The sequence below is a fragment of the Aethalodelphis obliquidens genome, unplaced genomic scaffold, assembly GCF_003676395.1.
Source record: "Aethalodelphis obliquidens isolate GAN/ISIS:26980383/991018 unplaced genomic scaffold, ASM367639v1 scaffold7, whole genome shotgun sequence".
Lineage (NCBI taxonomy): Eukaryota > Metazoa > Chordata > Mammalia > Artiodactyla > Delphinidae > Aethalodelphis > Aethalodelphis obliquidens.
This window is the reverse complement of record NW_020837951.1, coordinates 25557236-25581648: the sequence shown is the minus strand read 5'-3', so window position 1 is coordinate 25581648 and position 24413 is coordinate 25557236. Positions and strand designations below refer to the sequence as shown.

The window sequence follows — 24413 nt, the reverse complement described above, 5'->3', positions numbered from 1 at the left end:
TGAGAGCCTGAGTTGCTTTGTGTCCAGTATGTATTGGCACTGAAGCAAGCGGTTTGTATTTTGTGACTTTGGTGCAACTCAGGACCTCAGTGGCAGTAGCGTCCTGGAATCAGGACCAGTCACAATGGAAAACTATGCAGCATTTGGAAACACTGACATAGAAGGATGTCTGTGATAAATACAATGATGAGAAAGAATTTAGTCATGAATTCTTTCTCATCATCTTTCATTTTAGTGTTTTGTCTTTGAGTGCCATTTCTTTGAGTCAGTCAGCCATGTTGGGAGGGGTTTGAGTCACCTGGTTTGTTGCTGCTTCGGGCCTCTTTTCAAGGATTTAATTCCCCAAGAGAACACAGGTTCAGGTAGTAAAATATTTTCCCTATGTCAGCCTGCTGTACTTTGCTTTAGGCATTCTGAAACACTGTTGCCTAATTTGGTACTTCTCCCATGTGCAGCTAGAATTGCATACAATCACCCTTAACTAGTGGGAGACAACCCAGAGTTGGCCTATGCTATTGCATCTAAAGGCTGTTACATCTTTTCTGTGTATGGGAGGGAACTTATAAATTTCACAAATTGGTTTTCCAAATCATTTAAACATTGTAAACTTAATTAAATATGTCTTGAGTTGGTACAGTATATCATATTTTCTTAATTGCTTTAAGCTCCTTTTAAAAAGCTCCATAGTGTAAGAATTCCCAAATTGATCAATCCATTTTAATGTGCTAATATCATCAATTCAAGTTTTTTTATTATCTCTATTCTTTTTATTTCTTCTTGGGGGTACAGTTTTATTCATCTGTTCTCAAGAGTCAGGATTATCTTTTCAGACCCATAGAGATTACATAAAGGAGTTGATGGTCAGAAAAGCAGACTCCAGAGTTGCCTACTTACTTGGGCTTTGTACACCAACCTTTTACTCTTTTTTTAAAAAATATAAATTTATTTATCTATTTATTTATTTTTGGCTGCTTTTGGTTCTTTGTTGCTGTGTGTGGCTTTCTCTAGTTGCGGTGAGCGGGGACTACTCTTCGTTGCAGCGTTTGAGCTTCTCATTGCGGTGGCTTCTGTTGTTGCGGAGCACAGGCTCTAGGCGTGTGGGCTTCAGTAATTGTGGCACGTGGGCTCAGTAGTTGTGGCTCACGGGCTCTAGAGTGCAGACTCAGTAGTTGTGGCGCACGGGCTTAGTCGCCCAGTGGCATGTGGGATCTTCCCAGGCCAGGGCTCAAACCCATGTCCCCTGCATTGGCAGGCGGATTCTTATCCACTGTGCCACCAGGGAAGCCCAACCCTATACTCTTTATTTCCCCAAACTATACACCTCAGAGAAGGATAGCACAGAAAGGGAAGGGAGGGAAGCTCAGAAAACCAGCTGCTTAAATGTGCCTTAGTTTCTTCATTTGTGCTATAAAACATTTAGTGTCTTATAAAGCACAGAACTCAGTGAGATAATTATCAGGAGATACGCTGGTATGAATTTTGAGGAGTGTCAGAAAGTTTGTTTATCACCCTGGCCTGACATTTCATTATTAGGGATTTGTTTTTTTAGGTCAGTTTTGTTCTTTTAAAAACCACATATCGCAGTGCAAATTCCACTTGTTGATATCTACATTAGAGAAACTGCACTTGTGCACAAGGACTGCATTGCTTGTAATTGAGGACAAATTGGAACCAACCTAAATATCCATTAGTAAGGGCATGACTCGACATGTTATTTGTATTAGAGAACTGTGCTATTCAAGTGTGGTAGTGAATAGACAACATCGGCATCACTGGGAGTTTGTTTGAAATTAATTGTTAGGCTCCACCCTAGACCTCTAAATAAGAATTTCTGGACGTGGGTCCTAGAAATCTGTATTTTAACAAGCTCTCCTGGTGAATTCTTGGGCTTCCTAAAGTTGGAGGAGCTCTGATATCCAATACTACAGGCCAGTTAAAGTATGCAGTGTATATGCATATTAAATAAATGTGGTTTCAAGGCTTTGTTATCAAGTGAAAATAGCAGATTGCAGAACAGTATAGGCAATAACCACAAACCAAACAAAAGCCACATAACAACATTGCATATTTTCTGTGGGTGGCATATTAATGTGTAGAAAAACAGTAGCAGAGGGACAACACACTAACTGATAAAGTGGTTTCCTCTGCGGATGGGGAGGGGAGGAGTGTTGAGGCAGAATCAAGATTGAATGGTGGTTAAACGGTATCTCAGTCTTATCTGTAATGTTTAAAAAGAAATTTTAAAACAATGTGCAAAAATAGCACAAATTGTTCTATAAAAGAACAGTAACAAAGGGGTCTAATTCTACCAGATAGTAAAATGTATTATGCATGGTAATGATTACAATTTAGTATGGCTCTTAACTAGAAAGACTGCTTGGTGAAATAGTAGTCTAGAAACAGACCAAAATACATACAGGGACTTAATATAAGATAAAAATGTAATTGCAGACCACTGTGGGGAAAATGCTATTAGGATAAATGTCTAGCCTTCTGGAGGTAAAAAAAAGATGGATCACATCTTACACTCATAAAAATAAATTTTAGATGGATAGAGATTTAATGTAAAAGTGAAACCATAAACTAGAGGAGAGCATGGGAAAATAATCTTAACCCAAAAAAGTCATAAAAGGAATGATTAATACATTTGACTACAGAAAGAATTTAAAGGTTGGAAACCAAACAAAAAATGTCTTTATAGTTTGATTTGGTCAATTAAATGGAATACTATGCACCCCTGGGGAAAATTTAGGCAGTTGTAGTTCTGCTGACATGCAGTAATTGTTCAAACACACAACAACAAGACACAGGTCAGGTCTAAGGCAGGAGAATTTGTTTTCCTATATATATAGTATAGAGCTGTAGTATATAGTTCTTTTTGATATTTTGCCTTCTACATGTTAATTTTACTATCTAGTTGATGAAGATATGTTAAAAATTATACCAAAGTATTGTCTTAATCATAACAATCATGTTGAGTGTTATGATACCAGGCACTTTGCTGAGCACTTTACCAGCAGTAACCCTACCCACAGCACTTAGGGATACATGGGTACCATTGTTGACCTCATTGTATTGGTGAAGAACTGACTGAGGCTTACAAAGTAATTTATGAATTCAAACTTAGGTATTTCCGTCACTCTTACTATGCTGTAGGGTTTTCTCAGAACTGAAGTCTACTGTGTTTTGTTTCTAAAATTGGGACAGAGGTATATGTGTGTATTGTGTTGTGTGTATGTTTTACTCCAAACTGCTAACTGCTGTCTTTACCACTTTCGTAAACCTCAATTTATTTTTCTTTGGCCTTCTCTTTATGGTCTTTCATTATTGTGTTTGTGTCTTCTTTGTTTTCTAGACTCATCTTCTGCAATTGCCTAACAAAACTTAGTCCTTCTAAACTGGCTTAAAACTTGGTTACAGCTTGGGTCTATCCTCCCTCTGCATCTTTTTGTTTATGCTGCGTTCCTTGACCTGAAGGCTTTCTTGCAGTTTCTGTGTTCAGAACTTAACTATAAGACCTAATGAAATTCTACTATGTAAAGACTTCCCAGGCCTTTCCAGCCTAATGCAGTTTCTGCATGTGCTGTTTATCATATACAGCTTTTGATATTTCTTTTACTGTGACTTGACTTATAGATTATTTAATTTTTCTTGTAAATTCTTTCAGGGAATTAGTTGTATGTTATCTTTTTTGTATTCCTTAAATGGTAAGCTCTCTGTAAGGATGTTCTTTTATATCTTTGGACATTTTAAATGATGGATTTGCAGAACAGAATGAGTATTAAAATTGAAAATTCTTCCCATGCCGTAAATGTTATGGATAAAGCTTTGGGGTTTAATCTGGAAGCCTTTTTGAACACTGTAGCCAGACTTCTACATTCAATTAAAATCAAAGAATCTCTACAAATTGGATAGCTACTAAACTTTAAGGTAGATTTTACATACTTTCTGATACATGATTTTCTAAAAACATTTTACAGTACATCAGGTGATTCTTCTCGGTCAAACCTTTTTGAAGATGCAACAAGTGCACTTGGTAAGTATCTACATTGTAAATTACCTTGTAAGAGACAGGGAGGAGGTTTAAGTTTCATTTTTCTAGATCACGAAAATGTTCATTTTCATGGTTGCTTACAATCAAGTGGCTAAATGATTTAGATAATTCAGTTGATGTTACTGAAGACTTTTGTAGGTTAATGTATTATATATTGAATCCTTTAAATTGTATTGTTAGAGTTAAGCATACTTCTTGCCTTAAAGCAGATAGTTTTCCATTTTCCAAATGTGGGTTTTAAATGAGGTTTTAACAAAGTTTGATCTGTGTACAGGTTTATTACAAAGTATCTTTGAAATGAGTATAAGATGTTACTAAATCTGTCTCACATTTCATCTTTATTCACCTCCAGCCTTCATTCCACCTTGTAGCCTTATAAGTCCCCATCTGCATCTTGTTGCTTGTATTGTACTTGCAGTGAAAGTGCCTTTTTATCCCGACTTCCAGTTTTACCTGTTGAATAATGTCTTTCCATCCTTCCCTTCACATCTAATCTGTCAAAATCAATTTGGGGTTTTTTGCCCATTTTCCCACTGTAACTATACCCGGTACAGTGCCTGCTATAAGTACTCATTATTGGTCTGTTGGGTGGCAACGCCATTCCTTCCCTTTGGTACTCTTCTGTACTACATGAAATGGTAGGGAGGTAGAAGGCTGGGAACAGGTGGGAATGGCAGCTTCAGTAGAGTATGGGCTTCTGGATTCCTTGTTTAGCTGCTACAGCAGCAAGGTTCCAACAGCAGTAGTATCTCACAAGATATGGGATTGGCCCTCTGACCTAATTGAACTTGAACTCCATGGTGCCCTCATTGCCATGGAAAATGGCTGGCTGATTTCCCATAGCACATAGGGGCAAAATAGTTCTTTAATCAACTTAAGATCACCTGGATGTACCAAACCCACATTCCTATCTTTGAGAGACTGTTCTCTGGGATTACTCTGCTTCACATGAGTTAGTATCCAACAATCAGGAAAACAGAAATCACTCTATTTCAAACAGGAAAAGGCTTAATCTTAGGAGATTGTTACAGAGGTGCTGAAACAGCTCAAGATTACCCAGAGATGAGTAAAGGGCTCTGTACCCTCAGAGCTGAAACCAGCTAGCACGTGCCCCTGCTGCTGTCGGAGGCTGTGGCTGTTGCCGTTGCTGCTTCAGCTGGAATGCACTGATGCTGCTGGGCGGAAGCCCAGGAGTCCACAGCTCTAGCTGCTCCTGCTCTAGTCTCTGGTGGTGGTGTCTTACCTTTTACACCTTGCATCTCTTAGAACAGCAGTTCTCAACTGTATGGTCTCGAGACCCCTTTACTCTTTCATCTTTAATTTATCCAGTCTTTGTGTTGATACCTTGCTTCTTTAAATATTTCTTCTTTGACTTCTGTGACACCACTCTTTTCTTGAACCGTACCTCTGACTATTCCTTCTCAGGCTTTCTGGTTAATTCTTTCTATCTCACCTGGCTTTTAAATGTATGAGTTTTCTTTGGTTCTGCTCTAGGTCATAGTTCAAAGTTCAGACATGGGAATGGCAAATACCACCCATGTACAGTTGACACTTGAACAACACAGGGGTTAGGGGCGCCAACCCCATGTAGTCAAAAATCCATCTATAGCTTTACAGTCAGGCCTCTGTATCCACGGTTCTGCATCTGCAGAGTCAACCAACTATGGATCATGTAGTAGTGTACTAGGAATAGACTTAATCTGATTATTAGTGGATCTATGCAGTTCACACCCATATTGTCCAAGGGTTAACTGTACTACAAGCGTTCTCAAAATTAAAACTCTAGTACATATCTCCCTCTGACTTCCCAGACTCATTCTTTAAGCTGCCAGCTGGAAAACCTATAACCTCCACAAACTCCTTAGGTTCTAAATTTATTCATTTTTAATTCCCCCATCTGATTCTTCTCCTTTGTTCCCTTCTTGCTTGCATCATCTTCCACTCTCTACCAAAGTATTGGCATCAGCCTTGACCCTCTGCCTCTCTTGGCCCAGTGAGGCCAGGAGTCCTATTGATCCTCCTTCCTAAAGTCTCCGGAATATTTGTTTCTACTGCCACTTAATTGCCTTGGTTCATGTCCTTACCTTACTGATGCTCTTCTGTTACCCTCTTTTAGCTGTTCTATTCTCTGCCACAGTGGAGTTTCTAAAAGGCAAATCTAAATGAGGTCATTGTTCCTTTCACAGCACCTCCTAACCTAGAAGATAAGTACAAGACTTTTTTTTTTTTTAATATTTATTTATTTTTGGCTGTGTTGGGTCTTAGTTGCGGCATGTAGAATCTTTCATTGCGGCGTGCAGGCTCTTTGTTGCAGCGCGTGGGCTTCTCTCTAGTTGTGGTGCGTGAGATCAGTAGTTGCATCATGCGGGCTTAGTTGCCCTGCGGCCTGTGGGATCTTAGTTCCCCGACCAGGGATCGAACCCACATCCCCCAACCAGGGATCAAACCCACATCCCCAGGGATCAAACCCACATATACCTCTGTGTTGGAAGGCGGATTCTTAACCACCAGGGAAGTCCCCCAAAACTCATTCTTAATGACATCTTCTTCATCACTTCATCATTAGCTCTGTCTCATGTTGTTCATTGCCCCTAATTTTTCTAGGAGTCATTTCCCTCATACTTTCAGGATCTAAAGAGTATCAAACTTGAGTGTAGGCATTTCTTTTTGAGTTTTAATAACTTAGTCGACTAAGAAGTGTGATTTCAGGACGCATAGCATCAAGGAGAGGCATGGGAGCTCTGGAGTCTAGACAGCTTGTGTTTGTGTCTCTGCACCATGACTTAACAGCCGTTGATCAAATTGTTAATCTTTCTAAGCCTCAGCCTCATAATCTTTAAAAGGAAGGGAAAATAAACCTTTCTTATAGAGTTCCTATAAGAATTAAATGAGAAACACTACGTTAAAATAGTACAGTTATGATATTCCACAACTCTTAATTTTGTTTATTATTGATAATATTTTCTGTTTCTGAGAACTAGATTACTGAAAGTGTATTGGCACCTGAGTGATTTGTGCTAGAATTATATCAGTGGGTATTTTAAAAGATAAAAATAGCTTAAGTACTTTATGGAATAGGTAGGGAAAAGTCATTACTCTAAACCAAGGTATCAAATGCTAAATTTGCTCAGTGATACTTAGTTTTTTAAGCTATGCTTTCGTAGTTACTAGATAACTTTATTGAAAATTTTGCCATCAACAAAGTAGAAAGGCAACTTATGGAATGGGAAAAAATATTTGCAAACCATGTATATAATAAGAGGTTAATATCCATGATATATAAAGAACTCATACAACTCAATAGCAAAAAAAAAAACCAAACCAATTTAAAATGGGCAAAGTACTTGAATAAACATTTCTGCAAAGGAGATATACAAAAGACCAACAAGTATATAAAAAGATGCTTAACATCACTAGTTGTTAGGAAAATGCAAATTAAAACCACAATGAGATACCACTTCGGGCCTGTTAAAATGGCCATCATCAAAAAGACGAGGTATAGCAAATGCTGGTGAGGATGTGGAAAAGGGAACCCTTGTAAACCGTTGGTGGGATTGTAAATTGGTGCAGCTACTATGGAAAACAGCATGGTGGTTCCTCAAAAGTTAAAAATGGAACTACCATATGATCTAGCAGTTCCAGTTCTGGGAATCTATCTAAAGGAAATGAAAGCACTAACTTGAAAAAATACCTGCATCCCCATGTTCATAACAGCATTATTTACAATAGCCAAGACATGGAACAAACCTAAATGTCCATCGATGGATGAAGAAGCGGGGTTGTATATGTGTGTGTGTGTGTGTGTGTGTGTGTGTGTACACATAATGGGGTATTACTCAACCATAAAAAGTGAGGAGTTTCTGCCATTTGCAACAACATGGATGGACCTTGAAGGTATTATGCTAAGTGAAATAAGTCAGAAAGACAGCTCCTATAGGATCTCACTTATATGTAGACTCTTCAACAAAACAAATCATCAAACTCAAAGTGGTTTCCAGAGGCAGAGGATGGAGGATAGGAAGTTGGAAGAAGATGGTCAAAAGGTACAAACTTCCAGTTATAAGATGAATACTAGGGTTGTAGTGTACAACATGATGACTAGGTAGCTAGCATTGCTGTATGGCATATAGGAAAGTTTTTGAGAGTAAATCCTGAGTTCTCGTCACAAGGAGAAAAAATTTTTTTCTTTTTTTTGTATCCATATGAGAAGATGGATGTTAGCTGAACCTGTTGTAATCATTTCACAATATACGTAAGTCAAGCCATCATGCCCTATGTCTTTCACTTATACAGTGATGTATGTCAATTATTTCTCAATGAAACTGGGTTGGGGGGGTAGATAGACCAGAGTTTTAGTGTAATACACTATATGAAATAAGAAAAAATTCTGCAGAAAAAAATCATTCAACTGATTTTGTCACCTGTATATCAGGGAAACAGTAAAGCAAAAATGGCATGGTCCCTAGCAAGGTTGAACCTGTGATGGGGGAAAGAAAATAGAGTGAAACATAAAATAAATTGCAAATCATGATAAATGATATTTTAAAAATTAATGGCTTCCATAAAGAAGAACAAAAGGCACTTATATTTAGGCTAGTCAGGCAGTACCTCTCTGAGACTGTAGCGTTTAAATTGAGAACTGGAGCATGTAAAGGAACAGACCATCAAAGAAGCCTGGTGTGTGTGAAGGTCCTGGGGCAGAAGCTGTGACTTGTGAAGCAAGAAATGGATTGTTTGGAGTGTGGCACATGCAGGGTTGTTGAGGTTGGGAGCCCAAAATGAGATTAGGTTTTCTTTCTTAAAAGCTCACTTTTGCAACTGGCTGAAGAATGGATTGTGGGCTTGGGGGCAGAAGAGGAAGCAGGGCATAATCTAGACCAGAGATTGTTGTGGACTGGTCTTGAGTTAAGGCAGGGAGAAAGAGGAAGCTTGATAGGTTTGGGGTATATTTTAGAGATAGGACCTACCAGGTATGCTAGTGGATTAGATGCAGAAGGAGGGGAAAGGGAATTGAAATCACCAAGGTTTCTGGTTCAAGCACTTGGATGGATAGAGGTGCTGCTAATTGAAGTGGAGAAGGCAGATGATAAATGGTGAGGCATGTTTGAGGGGGAATCTTTGAGATCCAAAGTCACATGCTGGTATTGGTTGTGGAGTGAGCAGAATGTGAGAAGTGGACACCGCGTGTACAGACAGCTATGGCTGTGAAGGGAGGAGAGCAGACGGATGGACCAGTTCCTGAAAGAGAATTGGGATGCAGTCAAGGGAGGCGTGTTTTTGTTTTTAGGATGACATTCTAGGACATAGTAAACTGCTGATCAAGATAATTAGGTGGGCAGGAAAGGGTGGGAGATGGACAAGAAGTGTGGTAGCTTTAAGTTTAGTGGGAGAGAGTTGGCTTTCTTTAAATCAGAGTGTTGTCTGACATTTCCATGAAGAGTGAGTCAGAGTTGGAGAGATCCTGTGGGAAATGCCTTACAGGGATAATTGTACCAGTTTTATACGGTATGGGACATTCTAACTTTCTAGCTTCCAACCTCCTTTTCCCCTCTGCTTTGATAACGGAAGGTGTCCAAGGAAAACAACTTATTACAGCACAGTTGATTTTGTGAAGTGTCCCTGCTACTTGTTCTCAAAAATCAGTTCATCTGTCTCTTCTTCCAGTTTGCCTGCCCTGACTTGCTAATTCTTTTCTATGTTTGTGCTACACTTGTACTTGATATTTTTATTATGTGTATTAAACATACTGTATTTTCCATTGCTGCTCTGTACCACAACTTAGTGGTATAAAACAACAGGTTTATTATCTTATTATAGTACTGTAGGTTAGAAGTCTGGTATGGAGCTCACTGGGCTAAAATCAGAGCTGCATTCCTTTCTGGAGACTCTAGGGGAGAATTTGTTCTGTGTCCTTTCCAACTTCTAGAGGCTGACCACATACCTTGGCTCATATCCCTTTCCTCTGTCATCAAAGGTGGCAGCATAGCATCTCTGACCCTGCTTTTGTCCCTCTCTTCCTTACATCTATTTCTCCGACCCTCTCATCTGTTTCCCTCCTACTTTTAAGGAGCCTTAAGATTACATCGGACCCACCCAGGTAATCCAGGATGATTTCCCTATCTTAAAGTCACCTGATTAGCAACCTTAATTCCCTTTTGCCTTGTAACCTGACTTACTTAATAGTTTCCAGGGATGGGAGGGGGTGGATTATTCTACCTACCACATATATGTTGTAGTTGATAACTGTTACTCATCTTTGTATTCCTGGCACTGTAGTGCCTGAAACAGTGTATACGTATATGCACTCACATTACATGGAGATTGTTTATTTATTAAATTTTCTTTTTCTTTCCCCTTCTTCCACCCACACACACCTTTTTTCAGTGACAGGTCAGTCTTATGAGAATATGGTAACTGAGATCATGTCAATGGGCTACGAACGAGAGCAAGTAATTGCAGCCCTGAGAGCCAGTTTCAACAACCCTGACAGAGCAGTGGAGTATCTTTTAATGGTGAGAAACATTTTGCTTTCTTTGTTCTAGTTGTTTAAGAACAAAATCTCAAAGAAACAGAGATTTTAAAGGGATAGTAACAATTCAGAAGATAATAATGATGTATGCTAGATAATTTACATAACGCTTTTATTTTTCTTAGTATGTTAACATTTTGTGTTAATAAAATGTAACCTCTTCTAAAAGATTTTGATAGGATTTTCAATTAGAAAACAACGTGGCTAAATGGGTTGTAAAATTTGCTATCCACTTGGAGTAGTACCCTCAAAGGATGACAGCTGTGTGGTAGAGGGCTAGGGGTGGGGCAGATTTTAAATCTAATTGAATCCAACATTTTAGTAGCTTTTTTGCCTGCCAAGCATAATCCTGGATGTGCTATTTAGAGCAAAAGTTTCAAGTTGGAAGCCCAAGCCAAATTTTGTACTATGTGTAAATTTCTTAATTAGTTGCCAGCTTTTAAAAACTGGGAGATTTCACTTAAAAGTTCAGATAATCTGGTTTATCTGGACAACTCAGATCCCAGATTTAGGAAAAGTTTTAGGTTGTAGACTCTTTAATTCACTGTCTTCCTGTCCATTCCCTATTACCTGACAGCATCATGCATTTAATTTAATGTATGATATTATGACTGGTTCTGTTGGCATTTGAATTGTTAGCTTATTTATAGTCAGTAGCAGTCGAGGGAATTTTGAATAAATTATTGGGTTTTGTTTTCTACTAATGAAGGTTTTTGAGAAATAGATTGTTGTGGGCATGGACTGAAACCCGTGATATTTTATGACAATGAATGTCTGTTTTACAAATGTGACATGGGTCAAAAGCAAAGTGTAGAAGTTTGCAATAACATTGGATTAACTTTTTAGTCTTAACATTTTATTCTATAATTCTTTGGTGTGTTGGAATATTATCAAAAGTCTCAATTACCTTAAATATCATCTCAGATCCTAACTCTTTGGGGAATACCATCTACAAGTTTAATCCATTCCTTTGTTTCCAGTTGTACTTCTGTTAGAAACTCCTTTTGAGAGCGTAGTTTCAGGAGAGTCCCTGTCATGAGCAGATAACTGTGCTTCTCTACCACCAGTCATTTGCCTACTTATTTGCATGAGAGTCACAAAACCTTTTCTTAGCATATCATTTGAATTATTTTTCCCATTGTCCTCTTGAGAGTCTTTAAAATGCTGGCAGTTCATTTAATTATCATTTTGTTTGAAATTGAGGAATCATACTGGATTGATAGTTACTGTGGATCTGTTTGTGGTTGCCGCTCATTCCTCCCCTCCCCCAAAAAATACATATTATGTTAAAATATTGCCTTTCCTTTCATAGAATGGCTCTAATTTATACCTGATTTGGAATTCTGCATAAATTTAATGATATCAAATATTTTGATCTAATAGATTTGAAATTTTGAGGTATAAAAAAATGGATCACTCTTCACAGTTGCTGCTATTTAGCATCAAATACAAATGAATAGATGAGAGATAAGTTCATGAAACAGTTTAAAGTTTTATATATTTACTGTTTGTTTCATAGACTGGAAAAAAGGGGCTACCTTTAACTGTTACTAGTTTTTGACACTTCTGTGTAAGTGAGGGTGAGTGTATGGGAAAGGAGAAATAATGATCTAATAAAGGGCTAAATACTATGAGAATTTGAGGTAGATCTGTAGCAATGGTGATTAACTTTTTAGTTTAACAAATTTGTTTGAGAATTTGATGGAGGCTTTTGGATCCTCGGTCTATATAGTTTGTTAGCACTTGATAGCTCCTCATCTAAGGGTTTGAATTGGTGGATTGTGAAAAACATTTGTTTGCAATGCCTACAATAAACTTCTAATATAGGCAGCCATTATCCTGCTGTTTATTACCGTTCATTCTTCATATGTTTATGATTTTGGCTTCTGATTTACTGGGAAATGGAAGCAATTACTATTACCATCTCATATTCAAATACAATATTTTCTCCTTTATTCTCCTTCCAAAATCTATGAAGATTTCATAAAGACTTTAATAAGTTATATATGAGAAGTCTTATAAATCGTTTATCAAAATAGGGGTGTTCCAAAAATCTTAGTGCAGTTTTAAGTTATAATAACTTCAGAAGATAAATGCCACAAACTTAGAAAAAGCATTACCTAAATACTTAATTATTTAAGATTCTTTTATACCTATTTACTTTTTTTTTTGGCTGCGCCATGCAGCTTGTGGGATCTTAGTTCCCTGACCAGGGATTGAACCCATGCCTTTGGCAGTGAAAGTGTGGAGTCGTAACCACTGAACCGCTAGGGAATTCCCTTTATTTTTTGTAATTTTTGAATAATCAATTTTAAGTTTTTGTATGTGATACATTTCTGGATGACGCTTTCTCAGAACCATGGATCAGTAGAGGACATCCTCCTCACTTGGCCACTGTCATCACCTGCTCTGTCTCCATTAGACTCTTTTTCCAGTGATCACTTCACAACTGCCATGTGTGCATCAAAATCTCTTTGGATGATCTTAAGGCTAGGGTTAAAAATACAATCCTTTCTGTCACTGAGCTGGTGAAAGTTTCTGTGAGGTTCAAAAATCAATTAGAGTGATATATAACATAAAAGCCAGGTATGTCTAATTTTAATAAGATTTGTGTTGATACTTTGAAAATTTAAATAATTAGCCTTATAATGTTAGACACCATTACTTCTATGTAAGTAAGTTAAAATTTTAAGTGTCTTAGTACCATTAGCCACATTTCAAGTTCTCAGTAGCTACTTGGGGCTAATCGGTATTTTATTGGACAGCATAGATATAGAGCTGTTCCGTCATCATGGAAAGTTCTGTTGGACAATGCTACTGTATATTATAGCAGTATGGGTTTATCTATACCACATTGAGGCCATTTCTAATCTGATTTGAATATGTGAAGATTTCAGATATGTCTTGATCCTTTACATTTAATTGAAGCAGACATCTGTTTGATGCTTTTAGAAATTAGACAAGGATATTAAATAGATTCATAAGTCTCTTACTCTGTGTAATATTTAACTAACTTTGAATGATGAGCTATGTTAAAGCTTGGAAATTGTGTTATAGGGAATTCCCGGAGATAGAGAAAGTCAGGCTGTGGTTGACCCCCCTCCAGCAGCGAGTACTGGGGCTCCTCAGTCTTCAGTGGCTGCAGCAGCAGCAACTACGACAGCAACGACTACGACAACAAGTTCTGGAGGTAAAGTGGAATCTTTCAATGGGGAGGAAATGGTCCTGAATCTTTAGTAAAAAATAATTTAATCTAAAATACTTTTGAGATGAGGTTCATTCCCAGAGCATCTCAGTAACTCTTATATTCTCTATTCAGTGTTAGAGAAGGGCCCAAAAGAAATTATAAAAGATATTCTCATTTATATTAAACATCGTTACTACAGTTTTGGTAAAGGGCATATTCTGTTTAGCTTATTCTAAGGAAGAGATGCTTTCCAGTTTGCATTTAGTGTTATATTCTGAAGCCGTTTGGAACGGTTTGCTCACCTTGTCTCTTTCTCTCCCAGTAAATGTCTTCAAAACCAGTAGGATCTTAATGGTTATTATAGAACCAAGGAAATAAAACCTGGGAGGTTTAATATCTTGAATCTAGAGGTGAAAGCAGAGCTTGAATTCAGGTGTCTTTACAGCACCCACTCTTCCATTGGCAAAGGTTTGACTAGAAAGCAAAGCCTGGAGCCCGTGGTAGTCCTAGGAATTATTTAATGCTCTCTTTCATTATTTCTTTGTAAAATTGATAAAGTAATTCAAACTGTTACTTTTATTTTATTTTATTATTTTATTTTATTTTATTTTTTTATTTTATTTTATTTTTTTGGCGGTACGCGGGCCTCTCCCTGTTGTGGCCTCCCGCTATTGTGGCCTCTCGCGTTGCGGAGCACAGGCTCCGGATGCGCAGGCCCAGCGGCCATGGCCCACAGGCCCACGGGCCCAGCCGCTCCACGGCATGTGGGATCCCCCCAGACCGGGGCACGAACCCATGTCCCCTGCATCGGCAGGCGGACCCTCAATCACTGCGCCACCAGGGAAGCCCCCAAACTGTTACTTTTGAAGAGACCATTCTTTTATGTATTTCCTAGCTCTAATTGTGGCAGTCATCTCTGGTTGACAGAAATCCCTAAGCACTTTGTGTGCAGTCTCCCGGAGGATAGGCTCTCATTTCCTGAGATTCAGCATGGAAATAGAAGAGGAGGCCACAGCTTTGGTTCAGATTTGGGGTGCTGTCCCATTCAGTGGCAGTTATTGGGTAACTTAGTTTCTGAGTCTTGTTTTCTTCTTCTGTAAAACTGGTGTTACACAAAGAAGAATAAATAACCATATGATGTGGCCTTTTTTTTTTTTTTTTTTTTTTTCCTTGGCGGTACGCAGGCCTCTCACTGCTGTGGCCTCTCCCATTGCGGAGCACAGGTTCCGGACGCGCAGGCCCAGTGGCCATGGCCCCCGGGCCCAGCCACTCCGCAGCATGCGGGATCTCCCAGGACCAGGGCACGAACCCGCGTCCCCTGCATCGGCAGGTGGACTCTCAACCACGGCGCCACCAGGGGAGCCCGATGTGGCCATTTTTAATTTGAATGATTGTCTTGAATAATTTAGATGACAGTGTACATCTAAAAAATTCTCATTACTCTTAGTAACCTCAAAAGCATAATTCTTTTGAATGCAATTAAAGTAGGTAAGTTTTTTGCGTTTCTTAATCCTGGTATATATTTTTCTTAGGAACTTTTGAGCATCAAGAACAACTTTTAATACTTTTTATTTTGATAGAGTGCACGAAGGGCACAAGTTCTCCGTGTTACTTGATAATATTGAGTGCCCAGGGCAATTGTAGGAAAACTTTGTTTTTTTTAGTGTTCTGTACTCTCTACCTTAGCTAATAGGAATAATTTCTGCAGTATGAGACTTGCGAGCTGGTGCAGTTTGAAGATGTTTTCATTATTTACTTCATTTTATATACATCTGAGAATTCAAATCATATTTTTTCTTGACAGTGTTTGCTGTCTAGATTATGTTTGTATATGTAATTGCTATTTTTGTTTAAAAATGTTCATGTGTATTTTAGGACACCCTCTTGAATTTTTACGGAATCAGCCTCAGTTTCAACAGATGAGACAAATTATTCAACAGAATCCTTCCCTGCTTCCAGCATTGCTACAACAGATAGGTCGAGAAAATCCTCAGTTACTGCAGGTGACTATTTAATCAGTTAATTTCCAAAAATGGGTTTAGAGTATATCACATTTTGTAGAAGTCCATGAGCACCCCTTCTCCTTCACCAAGTCTATAAACTGTTCTTCTAAGCTGCACTTAGTAGAACATGCTATAGATAGATGTACTGATAAAACGAGAATTGGGGGTGGGGATTGGGTTAGATATTTGTTTGGGAAACACTTTCTTAAAGAATCTGAGAAACTCTAGCAAAAAGAAATGTTTAACTGTCTAGGTCTCTCTTTCCCAAGCTTATTACTAGTGGCGCACTACCTCATAGAAAACATACCTGTGGGCTTATTTTATTTTATTTTTATTTATTTATTTTTTTTGTGGTACGCGGGCCTCTCACTGTTGCGGCGTCTCCCGTTGCGGAGCACAGGCTCAGCGGCCATGGTTCATGGGCCTAGCCACTCCGCGGCATGTGGGATCTTCCCAGACTGGGGCATGAACCCGTGTTCCATGCATTGGCAGGCGGACTCTAAACTACTGAGCCACCAGGGAAGCCCTGTGGGCTTATTTTAATGCTCAGGTCATGAAATATTTGAGTTTTGTATAGCAGCAGTCCCCAACCTTTTTGACACCAGGGACTGGTTTCGTGGAAGACAATTTTTCCATGGACCAGGGTCGGGGGATGATGGTTTCGGGATGATTCAAGCACATTACATTTATTGTGCACTTTATTTCTCTTATTATTACATTGTAATATATAATGAAATAATTCTACAACTCATCATAATGCAGAATCAGTGGGAGCCCTGAGCTTGTTTTCACTTGCCACTCACTGATAGGGTTTTGATATGAGTCTGCAAGCAGTTGATTTATTATGGTCTCTGTGCAGTCAAACCTCTCTGCTAATGATAATCTGTATTTGCAGCCGCTCCCCAGTGCTAGCATCACCACCTCAGCTCCACCTCAGATCATCAGGCATTAGATTCTCATAAGGAGCACGCAGTTCATAGTAGGGTTTGCGCTCCTATGAGAATCGAATGCCTCTGCTGATCTGACAGGCGGAGCTCAGGTGCTAATGGGGGGCAATGGGGAGCGGCTGTAAATACAGTTAAAGCTTGGCTCGCTTGCCCGCCACCCGCTTGCTCGCTCACCTCCTGCTGTGCAGCCCAGTTCCCAACAGGCCACAGACCAGTACCGGTCCATGGCCCGGGGATCACGGACCCCTGTTATAGCATTCTACTGCCTACTAGTGTGGAGGATAAAATATATATATATATATAACTTCTATTTTTTCTTATACATCAAGTAGTTTTTTAACAATGACGGGGGTGGTGGGAGTGTTTATGAAAGAGAATTTGGATTCTTTTAATTCTTCACTGTTTACCTCAGAAATACGAAGTTTCTTTAATGTACAAGAAATCATATCCTTCCAAAGACTGGATAATCCAGAATCATTCTAAAATAATGCAGTTGCAAAGTTATAACTTTCTCTCTTATTTGTATTAGAATTCTTATTTTCCTGAAGATACTTTATATCAATGTCTTGTTTTTCTCTGTCCTTCAAATCACTGCAGCAAATTAGCCAACATCAGGAGCATTTTATTCAGATGTTAAATGAACCAGTTCAAGAAGCTGGTGGTCAAGGAGGAGGCAGTGGAGGTGGCAGTGGAGGAATTGCAGAAGCTGGAAGTGGTCATATGAACTACATTCAAGTAACGCCTCAGGAAAAAGAAGCTATAGAAAGGGTGAGTTTCAGTAAAACTTAGAAATTCAGTTCCTAGTCACACTAGCCACATTGCAGGTGCTCAGTAGTCACATGGGATTAGTGGCTCCTGCACTGGATAGCCCAGATATAGAGTATTTCCATCACAGTAGATAGCTCTTACTGGACAGAGCCAAATAGAGCATTACTAACCTAGGGACTGCAGTGGAGACAGTCTCTTCTCAGCCTTGCTCTCTATTGTGTTCTTTGTGAAGCCAAGGGACTAGCACTGAATACCAGTCTAGCATGAAATAGTTATCAATATATCAAGAAACTAAAATTTTCATTCATGTTTTAGAAAAATGATCTTAAAGTATATGCCCAATTCAAGATTATCCATTTTTAATTTATATTTAAAATTTTATTTCACTGTTGTCTCTAAAATGTAAATAGATATGTATATGAATATTTTCATAAAATACATGTGTAGTAAACATCAGAACCTGGTATCCTGATTCTCTTTTCATCCTATGTCTGCCCATACATGTGTCACTGCAGTAACCTAGTTTTTATGATACTGTGACTAGTCATTCATTTTTCTCTAGGCCCATTGTTAACATTTGTAAATAGGAAATCATAGTACTTGCCCTGTCTTATCCTACAAAGTGTTTTGAGATGGAAATCAGAGAAAGTGCATTTTAACTTAATACTTAGAAAATCATTGGAACTATAATTAGTCTTTGTTTATGACAAACATATCAAGTGTTCAGGTTTGTAACTATGTATTTCGAAAAAGATACTTTATATATTGCAGTGTTATTTTTTCCCCCTCAAATAAATAGAAGTGAAAATAGACAATTGCCTCACTTGTTCTAGAGCAACTTTTTTTTGAGGTTACAGTTATCAAATCTTGATTTCTGTGTTGGAGAAATTTTTTCTTTTGTTGCTTGTGCTTTTGGTGTCATAGAAGAGAACATTGCCTAACCCAAGGTCAGAAGATTTAAGCCTCTATTTTGTCCAAAGAGTTTTATAACTTTATTACATTTATGTAATGTAAAATGCCTATAATCCATTTCGAGTTGCTTTTTGTTTACGGTGTGAGGTGTAGGAGCCTAGCTTCATTTCCTTTGCCTGTGTATATCCAGTTGCCCCAGCACCATTTATTGAAAATACTGTTCTTTCCCCATTAAATTGTCTTGGCATCCTTGTTGAAAATATGTTGACCATAAATGTGAGGGTTTATTTCTGGGCTTTCAGTTCTGTTCTGATCTATATGTTTATCCTTATGCCAGTCCTTCATTGTCTTGATTGCTCTGGCTTTGTAAGTTTTGAAATCTGGAAGTGTGAGAGCTCCATATTTGTTCTTCTTTCCCAAGATTGTTTCGGCTCTGTGGTTCCCTTGCAATTTCATATCAATTTTAGGATTAGCTTGTCTAATTTCTGCAAAAAGAAAACTGGCTAGAATTTTGATAGATACTGTGTTTTTTTCTGTAGATCAATTTGGGGAGTATTGCCATGTTGGCAATATTAAGTCTTTACCAAGCCGTGAACACAGAATGGGATGTCTTTCCATATTGAATTTCCATAATTTCTTTCAGAAATTTCTTTAGTCTTCAGTTTGCTAAATTTATTTCTAAGTATTTTTATTCTTTATGATGCTGTTATAAAGAGAGTTGTTTTTCTTAATTTCATTTTTGGATTGTTCATTGCTAGTTATATAGAAATACAATTTAATTTTGTGTATCTTGCAACCTTTCTGAACTCATTTATTCTGATAATTTGTGTGTGTGTTCCTAAGGATTTCTATATGTAAGATATCATTTGCAGGTAGACGTAGTTTTACTTCTTTTTCAATCTGGATGTCCTTTATTATTAATATGTACATATTTTATATATATATATATATATATTTGCTTAATTGTTCTATCTAGAGCCGCCTCTGTATAGTTGAATAGCAGTGGTGAGAGCCAACATCTTTTATCTTGTTCCAGATCTTAGAGGAAAATAAAACATTTAGTCTTTCACCATTAAGTTTGATGTTAGCTGTGCGTTTCATTAGATTCCTTTTATCAGGTTGAAGAAGTTCTATTCCTAGTGTGTTGGATGTTTTTATCACAAAGGGTGTGGGATTTTGTCAAATTGTGTGTTGATTGAGATGGTTGTGTGGTTGTGTCCCTTTTTCTGTTAATATGCCTTATTACGCTGATTGATTTTTTTGTATGTTGGCCTAACCTTGCATTCCTGGAGTGTTGCTGGAATTGGCCTGCTAGTACTTTGTTGAGGATTTCTGCATCTGTATTCATAAGGAATACTGGTCTGTAGTTTTCTTGTGATGTCTTTGTCTGGTTTTGGTATCAGAGTAATATTGGCCTTACAGAGTGAGTTCCCTCCTCGTCTGTTGTTTGGAAGAGTTTATGAAGAATTGGTGTTAATTTTTCTTTAAACGGCTGGTAGAATTCACCAGTGTAGTTATCTGGGCCTGGCTTTTGGGGAAGTTTTGTGACTACTAATTCAATCTCTTTGTCATAGGGCTATTCAGATTTTTCCTTTTTTTCTTGAGTCAATTGGGGTGGTTTTTATCTTTCTAGGAATTTGTCTGTTTCATATATGTTATCTAGTTTGTTGGCATACAACAACTTAGTTGTTCTCAGTATTCCCTGATAGTAGTTTTTATTTCTATAAAAAGTGGTAATGTTCCAACATTTATTTTTGATTTTAGTCATTCGAATCCTCAGATTTCTTTTTTTTTCCCTGTCAGTTTAGGTAAAGGTTTGTCAGTGTTGTTGATTTAAAGAAAAAAAGTGAGAATTTTTGGTTTTGTTGATTCTGTGTTTTTTCTAGTGTCTATTTTATCTCCTTCTGCTTGCCTTGGATTTAGTTTTCTCTTTTTTTTCCTAGTTTCTTAAGGTTGAAGCTTAGATTATTGATTTTATATCTGTCTTAATACATAGGCATACCTCTTTTTATTGTACTTTGTTGCATTTTGCAGTTAATTGCATTTTTTATAAATTGAAGGTTTGTGGCAACCCTGTGCTGTCAGATGATGGTTAGCATCTTTCGGCAATGAAGCATTTTTTAATTAAAGTATGTACATTGTTTTTTTTAGACATGATGCTGCTGCACACTTAATAGACTACAGTATAGTGTAAACGTAACTTTCATATGCATTGGGAAACCAAAAATTCGTGTGACCCGCTTCATTGCGATATTCGCTTTATAGCAGTGGTCTGTAACCGAACCTGCAGTATCTCTGAGGTATGCCTGTAGATATTTATAGCTAGAAGGTTTCCTCCAAGCACTGCTATAGCAGCATCCCATAAGTTTTAGTGTGTTGTGGTTTTATTTTCATTCATCTCAAACTATTTTCTATTTTCTTCTGTCATTTTTTTCTTTGATCTGTAGGTTATTTAGGATTGTATCAGTTTCCACATTTATGAATTTTCCAAATTTCCTTCTATTGTTGATTTCTAAGTTCATTCCATCGTGGTCAGATAACATAATTTGTATAATTTTAATCCTTTTAAATGTATTGGGGCTTGTTTTATGGTTTAACATGGTCTTTATGGAGAATGTTCTGTGTATTCTTGAGAAGGATGTATAATTTGCTGTTGTTAAGTGTTCTCTAAATGTCTGTTAGGTCTGGTTGGTTTATAGTATTTTTCAAGTCTTCTATATCCTTGTCAGTCTTCTGCCTTCTCGTATGCATTATAGAACATGGGGATATTAAAGTCTCCAACTATTGTTGAATTGGTTATTTCTCCCTTCAAGTCTGTCAGTTTTTGATTCATGTATTTGGGGGCTCTGTTGTTCTCTATGTTTATAATGAAGTCTTTCTGATTGTTTTATCATCATAAAATGTCCTTTGTTTTAGTACCAATTTTAATCTTAAAGTCTGTTTTGTCTGATATTAATATAGCCACTTCAGCTCTCTTTTTGTAACTGTTTGCATGGTGTATATCTTTTTTCCATCCTTTTACTTTCAGCATATTTGTGTCTTTGAATCTAAAGTGTGTGTCTTGTAGAAGCAATATAGTTGGATCGTGCCCTATCTACCTTTTACTTCAGCTAGCCCAGCTTTAATCTGGACAAGACCTAGGTAACAAAATCATTTTTGAGTTTCTTCTCCTTTCATGGATGAATATAATCATGCTGAATCGGGACTTTTGCCCAGTTTTTAGAAGTCATTTCTTGATATAGTCTAATGCAAGACGATTGAGACAGTTGAGGAAGGGGGTTCATAAATAACATTTGGCTGACATAATAACATTTGGCTGTACCTAGGGAATTAGACAGTTGACCTGAGTGTTTAAAGGCTTTTAATAGCAGCAATTACTGAGTTACAAGTGATTTTTAATAGACTAGGAAGACAAAAATTAAATGGGTTGTATCACCATTTAAAATGCTATAAAAATTAAGCAAATAAAAATCAAACACCATATGTCTTGATTTCAAAAATATATCATGTAATATTACTAATAATTGACCACCCATTTTTGTAGTATGAAGTGTTTCATAAGGCAAGGAGGTTGAGTAATATATGACCCTAATGAAAGATGTGGCTCTCTTTACAAATAATTAGCAACCTCTGGTTGCTCTCATCCATAGCTTCACCACTTATGTACTAAAAGCCATTTGATTTACAGATTTCTGTAAAGTCATTTATTTTTAAACCACCACAGAAGCTAATTTCTAGTGTTAATGCCAATGAGTGTTATCAAAGTATCTGTTAGCCTAATAGCTTTAACTAGGAACAAAGAATTTGTAGGTGGTTACAGGAAAGGGCCTGGGTTCTGTCTACCCCCTTGAATTGGACAATGACTCCATATTCAGATAGGGGTGAATTCATGTAAAATTCTCAAGCTTCTTTGTGTCCTTTATAGTATGTTTTCAAGTGATGATCTGTCAGTAGTGCTATGCTGGACTCCATTATATGTTTTCTTTCTTTTCTTCCAGTTAAAGGCATTAGGATTTCCTGAAGGACTTGTGATACAAGCATATTTTGCTTGTGAGAAGAATGAGAACTTGGCTGCCAATTTTCTTCTACAGCAAAACTTTGATGAAGATTGAAAGGGACTTTTTTTTATCTCACACTTCACACCAGTGCATTACACTAACTTTGTTCACTGGATTGTCTGGGATGACTTGGGCTCATATCCACAATACTTGGTATAAGGTAGTAGATTCTTGGGGGTGGGGAGGGGGCTCTAGGATACAGGGCAGGGATAAATACCGTGCATGTCTGCTTCAATTAGCAGATGCCGCAGATCCACACAGCGTGTAAAATATTATACAACCAAAAGTCAGCTTTTGCAGGTCTTTATTTCCTCTATAAAACAGTAGGTAACTTTTCCTAGGTTTCACTCTTTTTAGTGTACTAGATCCAGAAATTTAGTGTAATGCCCTGCTTTATATTTCTTTGACTTAACAGTGGTTTCAGAAAGAATCTTTGCTACCTAGAATCTACAGTCCCTGTTTTATGGCAACACTGGATAATGGCTTTGTGAAATTAAAAAAAAAAAAAAAAAAATTGGAGCAACTGTAAACAGAAATGCCAAATTATTGATGGTTATTGTTGCTGCTTCAAATAAGTATAAAATTAATGTGTAAGAAAGCCCATTCTTTCATGATAAATACTTGGGGTTGAGGGGGGAGAGGGGGGAATCTTTTCTTAAAATGAAAATAATTACTGCTATTTTAAATTTCTTGATCATTGAATGTGAGACCCTTCTAACATGATTTGAGAAGCTGTACAAGTATAGGCAGAGTTATTTTCCTGTTTACATTTTTTGGGTTTGTTTTGGGGGGGAAATTGGTAGGTGTCTAATTACTGTTTACTTCATTGTTATATTGCAGTAAAAAGTTTTAAAACCACAGTTGCATGTTTGCTTTTGATGTATCCCGTTGTGGAATTAGCACTTTGGGGCCAATGGAGAAATGCAGCATTCACTATCCCTGTCTTCCCCTTCCCTCAGCAGAAATGTGTTTGTCAGCAAGTCATGAATTCCAACTGCTGCCTTTTTTAAAACCCACAAAATGCTGATTCAGTTCAAAATTAATGCAAATGTCTCAAAACTGGGTTTCTGATCTTTGTAAATGTTTTTCCTTATTAGATAAGAATGTATGACCATTAAAGTCATTTAGGATTATTTGCTTTCGAAAAGAGAAGGTGGACAGAACTATAATCTAGCATCCTTTATTGCATTGGACAGACTGGAGAAATCTTTTGGAAGGGCTGGGAGATGCGGCTGGAAAAGTACTTTGGAAAATATACAATCAAGATATCTCATGGCATATTAAAAGAAAAATCTTAATAGCAGTGTTGGCTTTTATTTGGATTTTTTTCATCTCAGCTTTTTTCTTTGGAATCTCCTTCATTGTCATTGTTATTTGATCATAAAGAGGGAGCAGGTGTCTACTTGTTCAGTTTTTCAAATCTGTTTTCCTGAATATAAAAAAAACTGTTTAAAGAAATGTTTTTTTTCTACTATCTGATACTGAGTGAAGAAGATGAATTTGCACAGATTTCTTCCTGCATAATCTCTTAATAATACTTAGCACAGTTTGGTGACAACTTTTAAGCTTTTACGTCATGCACTCATGAACTGTCTCATGAAAATAAATGAAACCATGATTTCTCCCCATGGTGTCATCATGTAGTTTAATCTTCACGTGTTTATTCCATAAACAAAACAGGACCTTTGGATTTTGTATTACCTGTATGTTTTATAATGGATTATGCAGAAATGTCTCAGAATAAAATGAGGATTTCTAAATATGTTCATCTTTCAAAGCAGAACAATGAGTTGGGAAGAGGGCTGGCAGTTCTGGTGGGAAAATGGGATACTTTATTTTAACGATATTTTATCTGCCACTAATTGCTTAGAGCATAGTGAAAGCTGGAAAAGGGAAAAAACAACCAGCAGCAGCCTCTCTTTTCTCTGGAAAGTGACAGCAGAAGGTGATCGATC

The 24413-nt window shown here is 37.5% G+C and overlaps 1 protein-coding gene across 2 annotated transcripts in view; it reads left to right on the top strand.

Annotated features, from left to right (window-relative positions):
- RAD23B (RAD23 nucleotide excision repair protein B) overlaps positions 1-24082 on the top strand; it is a 44683-nt gene extending 20601 nt beyond the window's left edge. For both annotated transcript variants that reach the window (XM_027105291.1, XM_027105290.1), the window contains 6 exons: positions 3981-4036; positions 10439-10566; positions 13641-13773; positions 15646-15773; positions 17318-17488; positions 22399-24082. In XM_027105291.1, coding sequence (XP_026961092.1) covers positions 3981-4036; positions 10439-10566; positions 13641-13773; positions 15646-15773; positions 17318-17488; positions 22399-22512 — 730 coding nt within the window. In that variant the 3' untranslated portion in view covers positions 22513-24082. The remainder of the gene's footprint in view (positions 1-3980; positions 4037-10438; positions 10567-13640; positions 13774-15645; positions 15774-17317; positions 17489-22398) is intronic.
- The last annotated feature ends 331 nt before the right edge of the window (positions 24083-24413 follow it).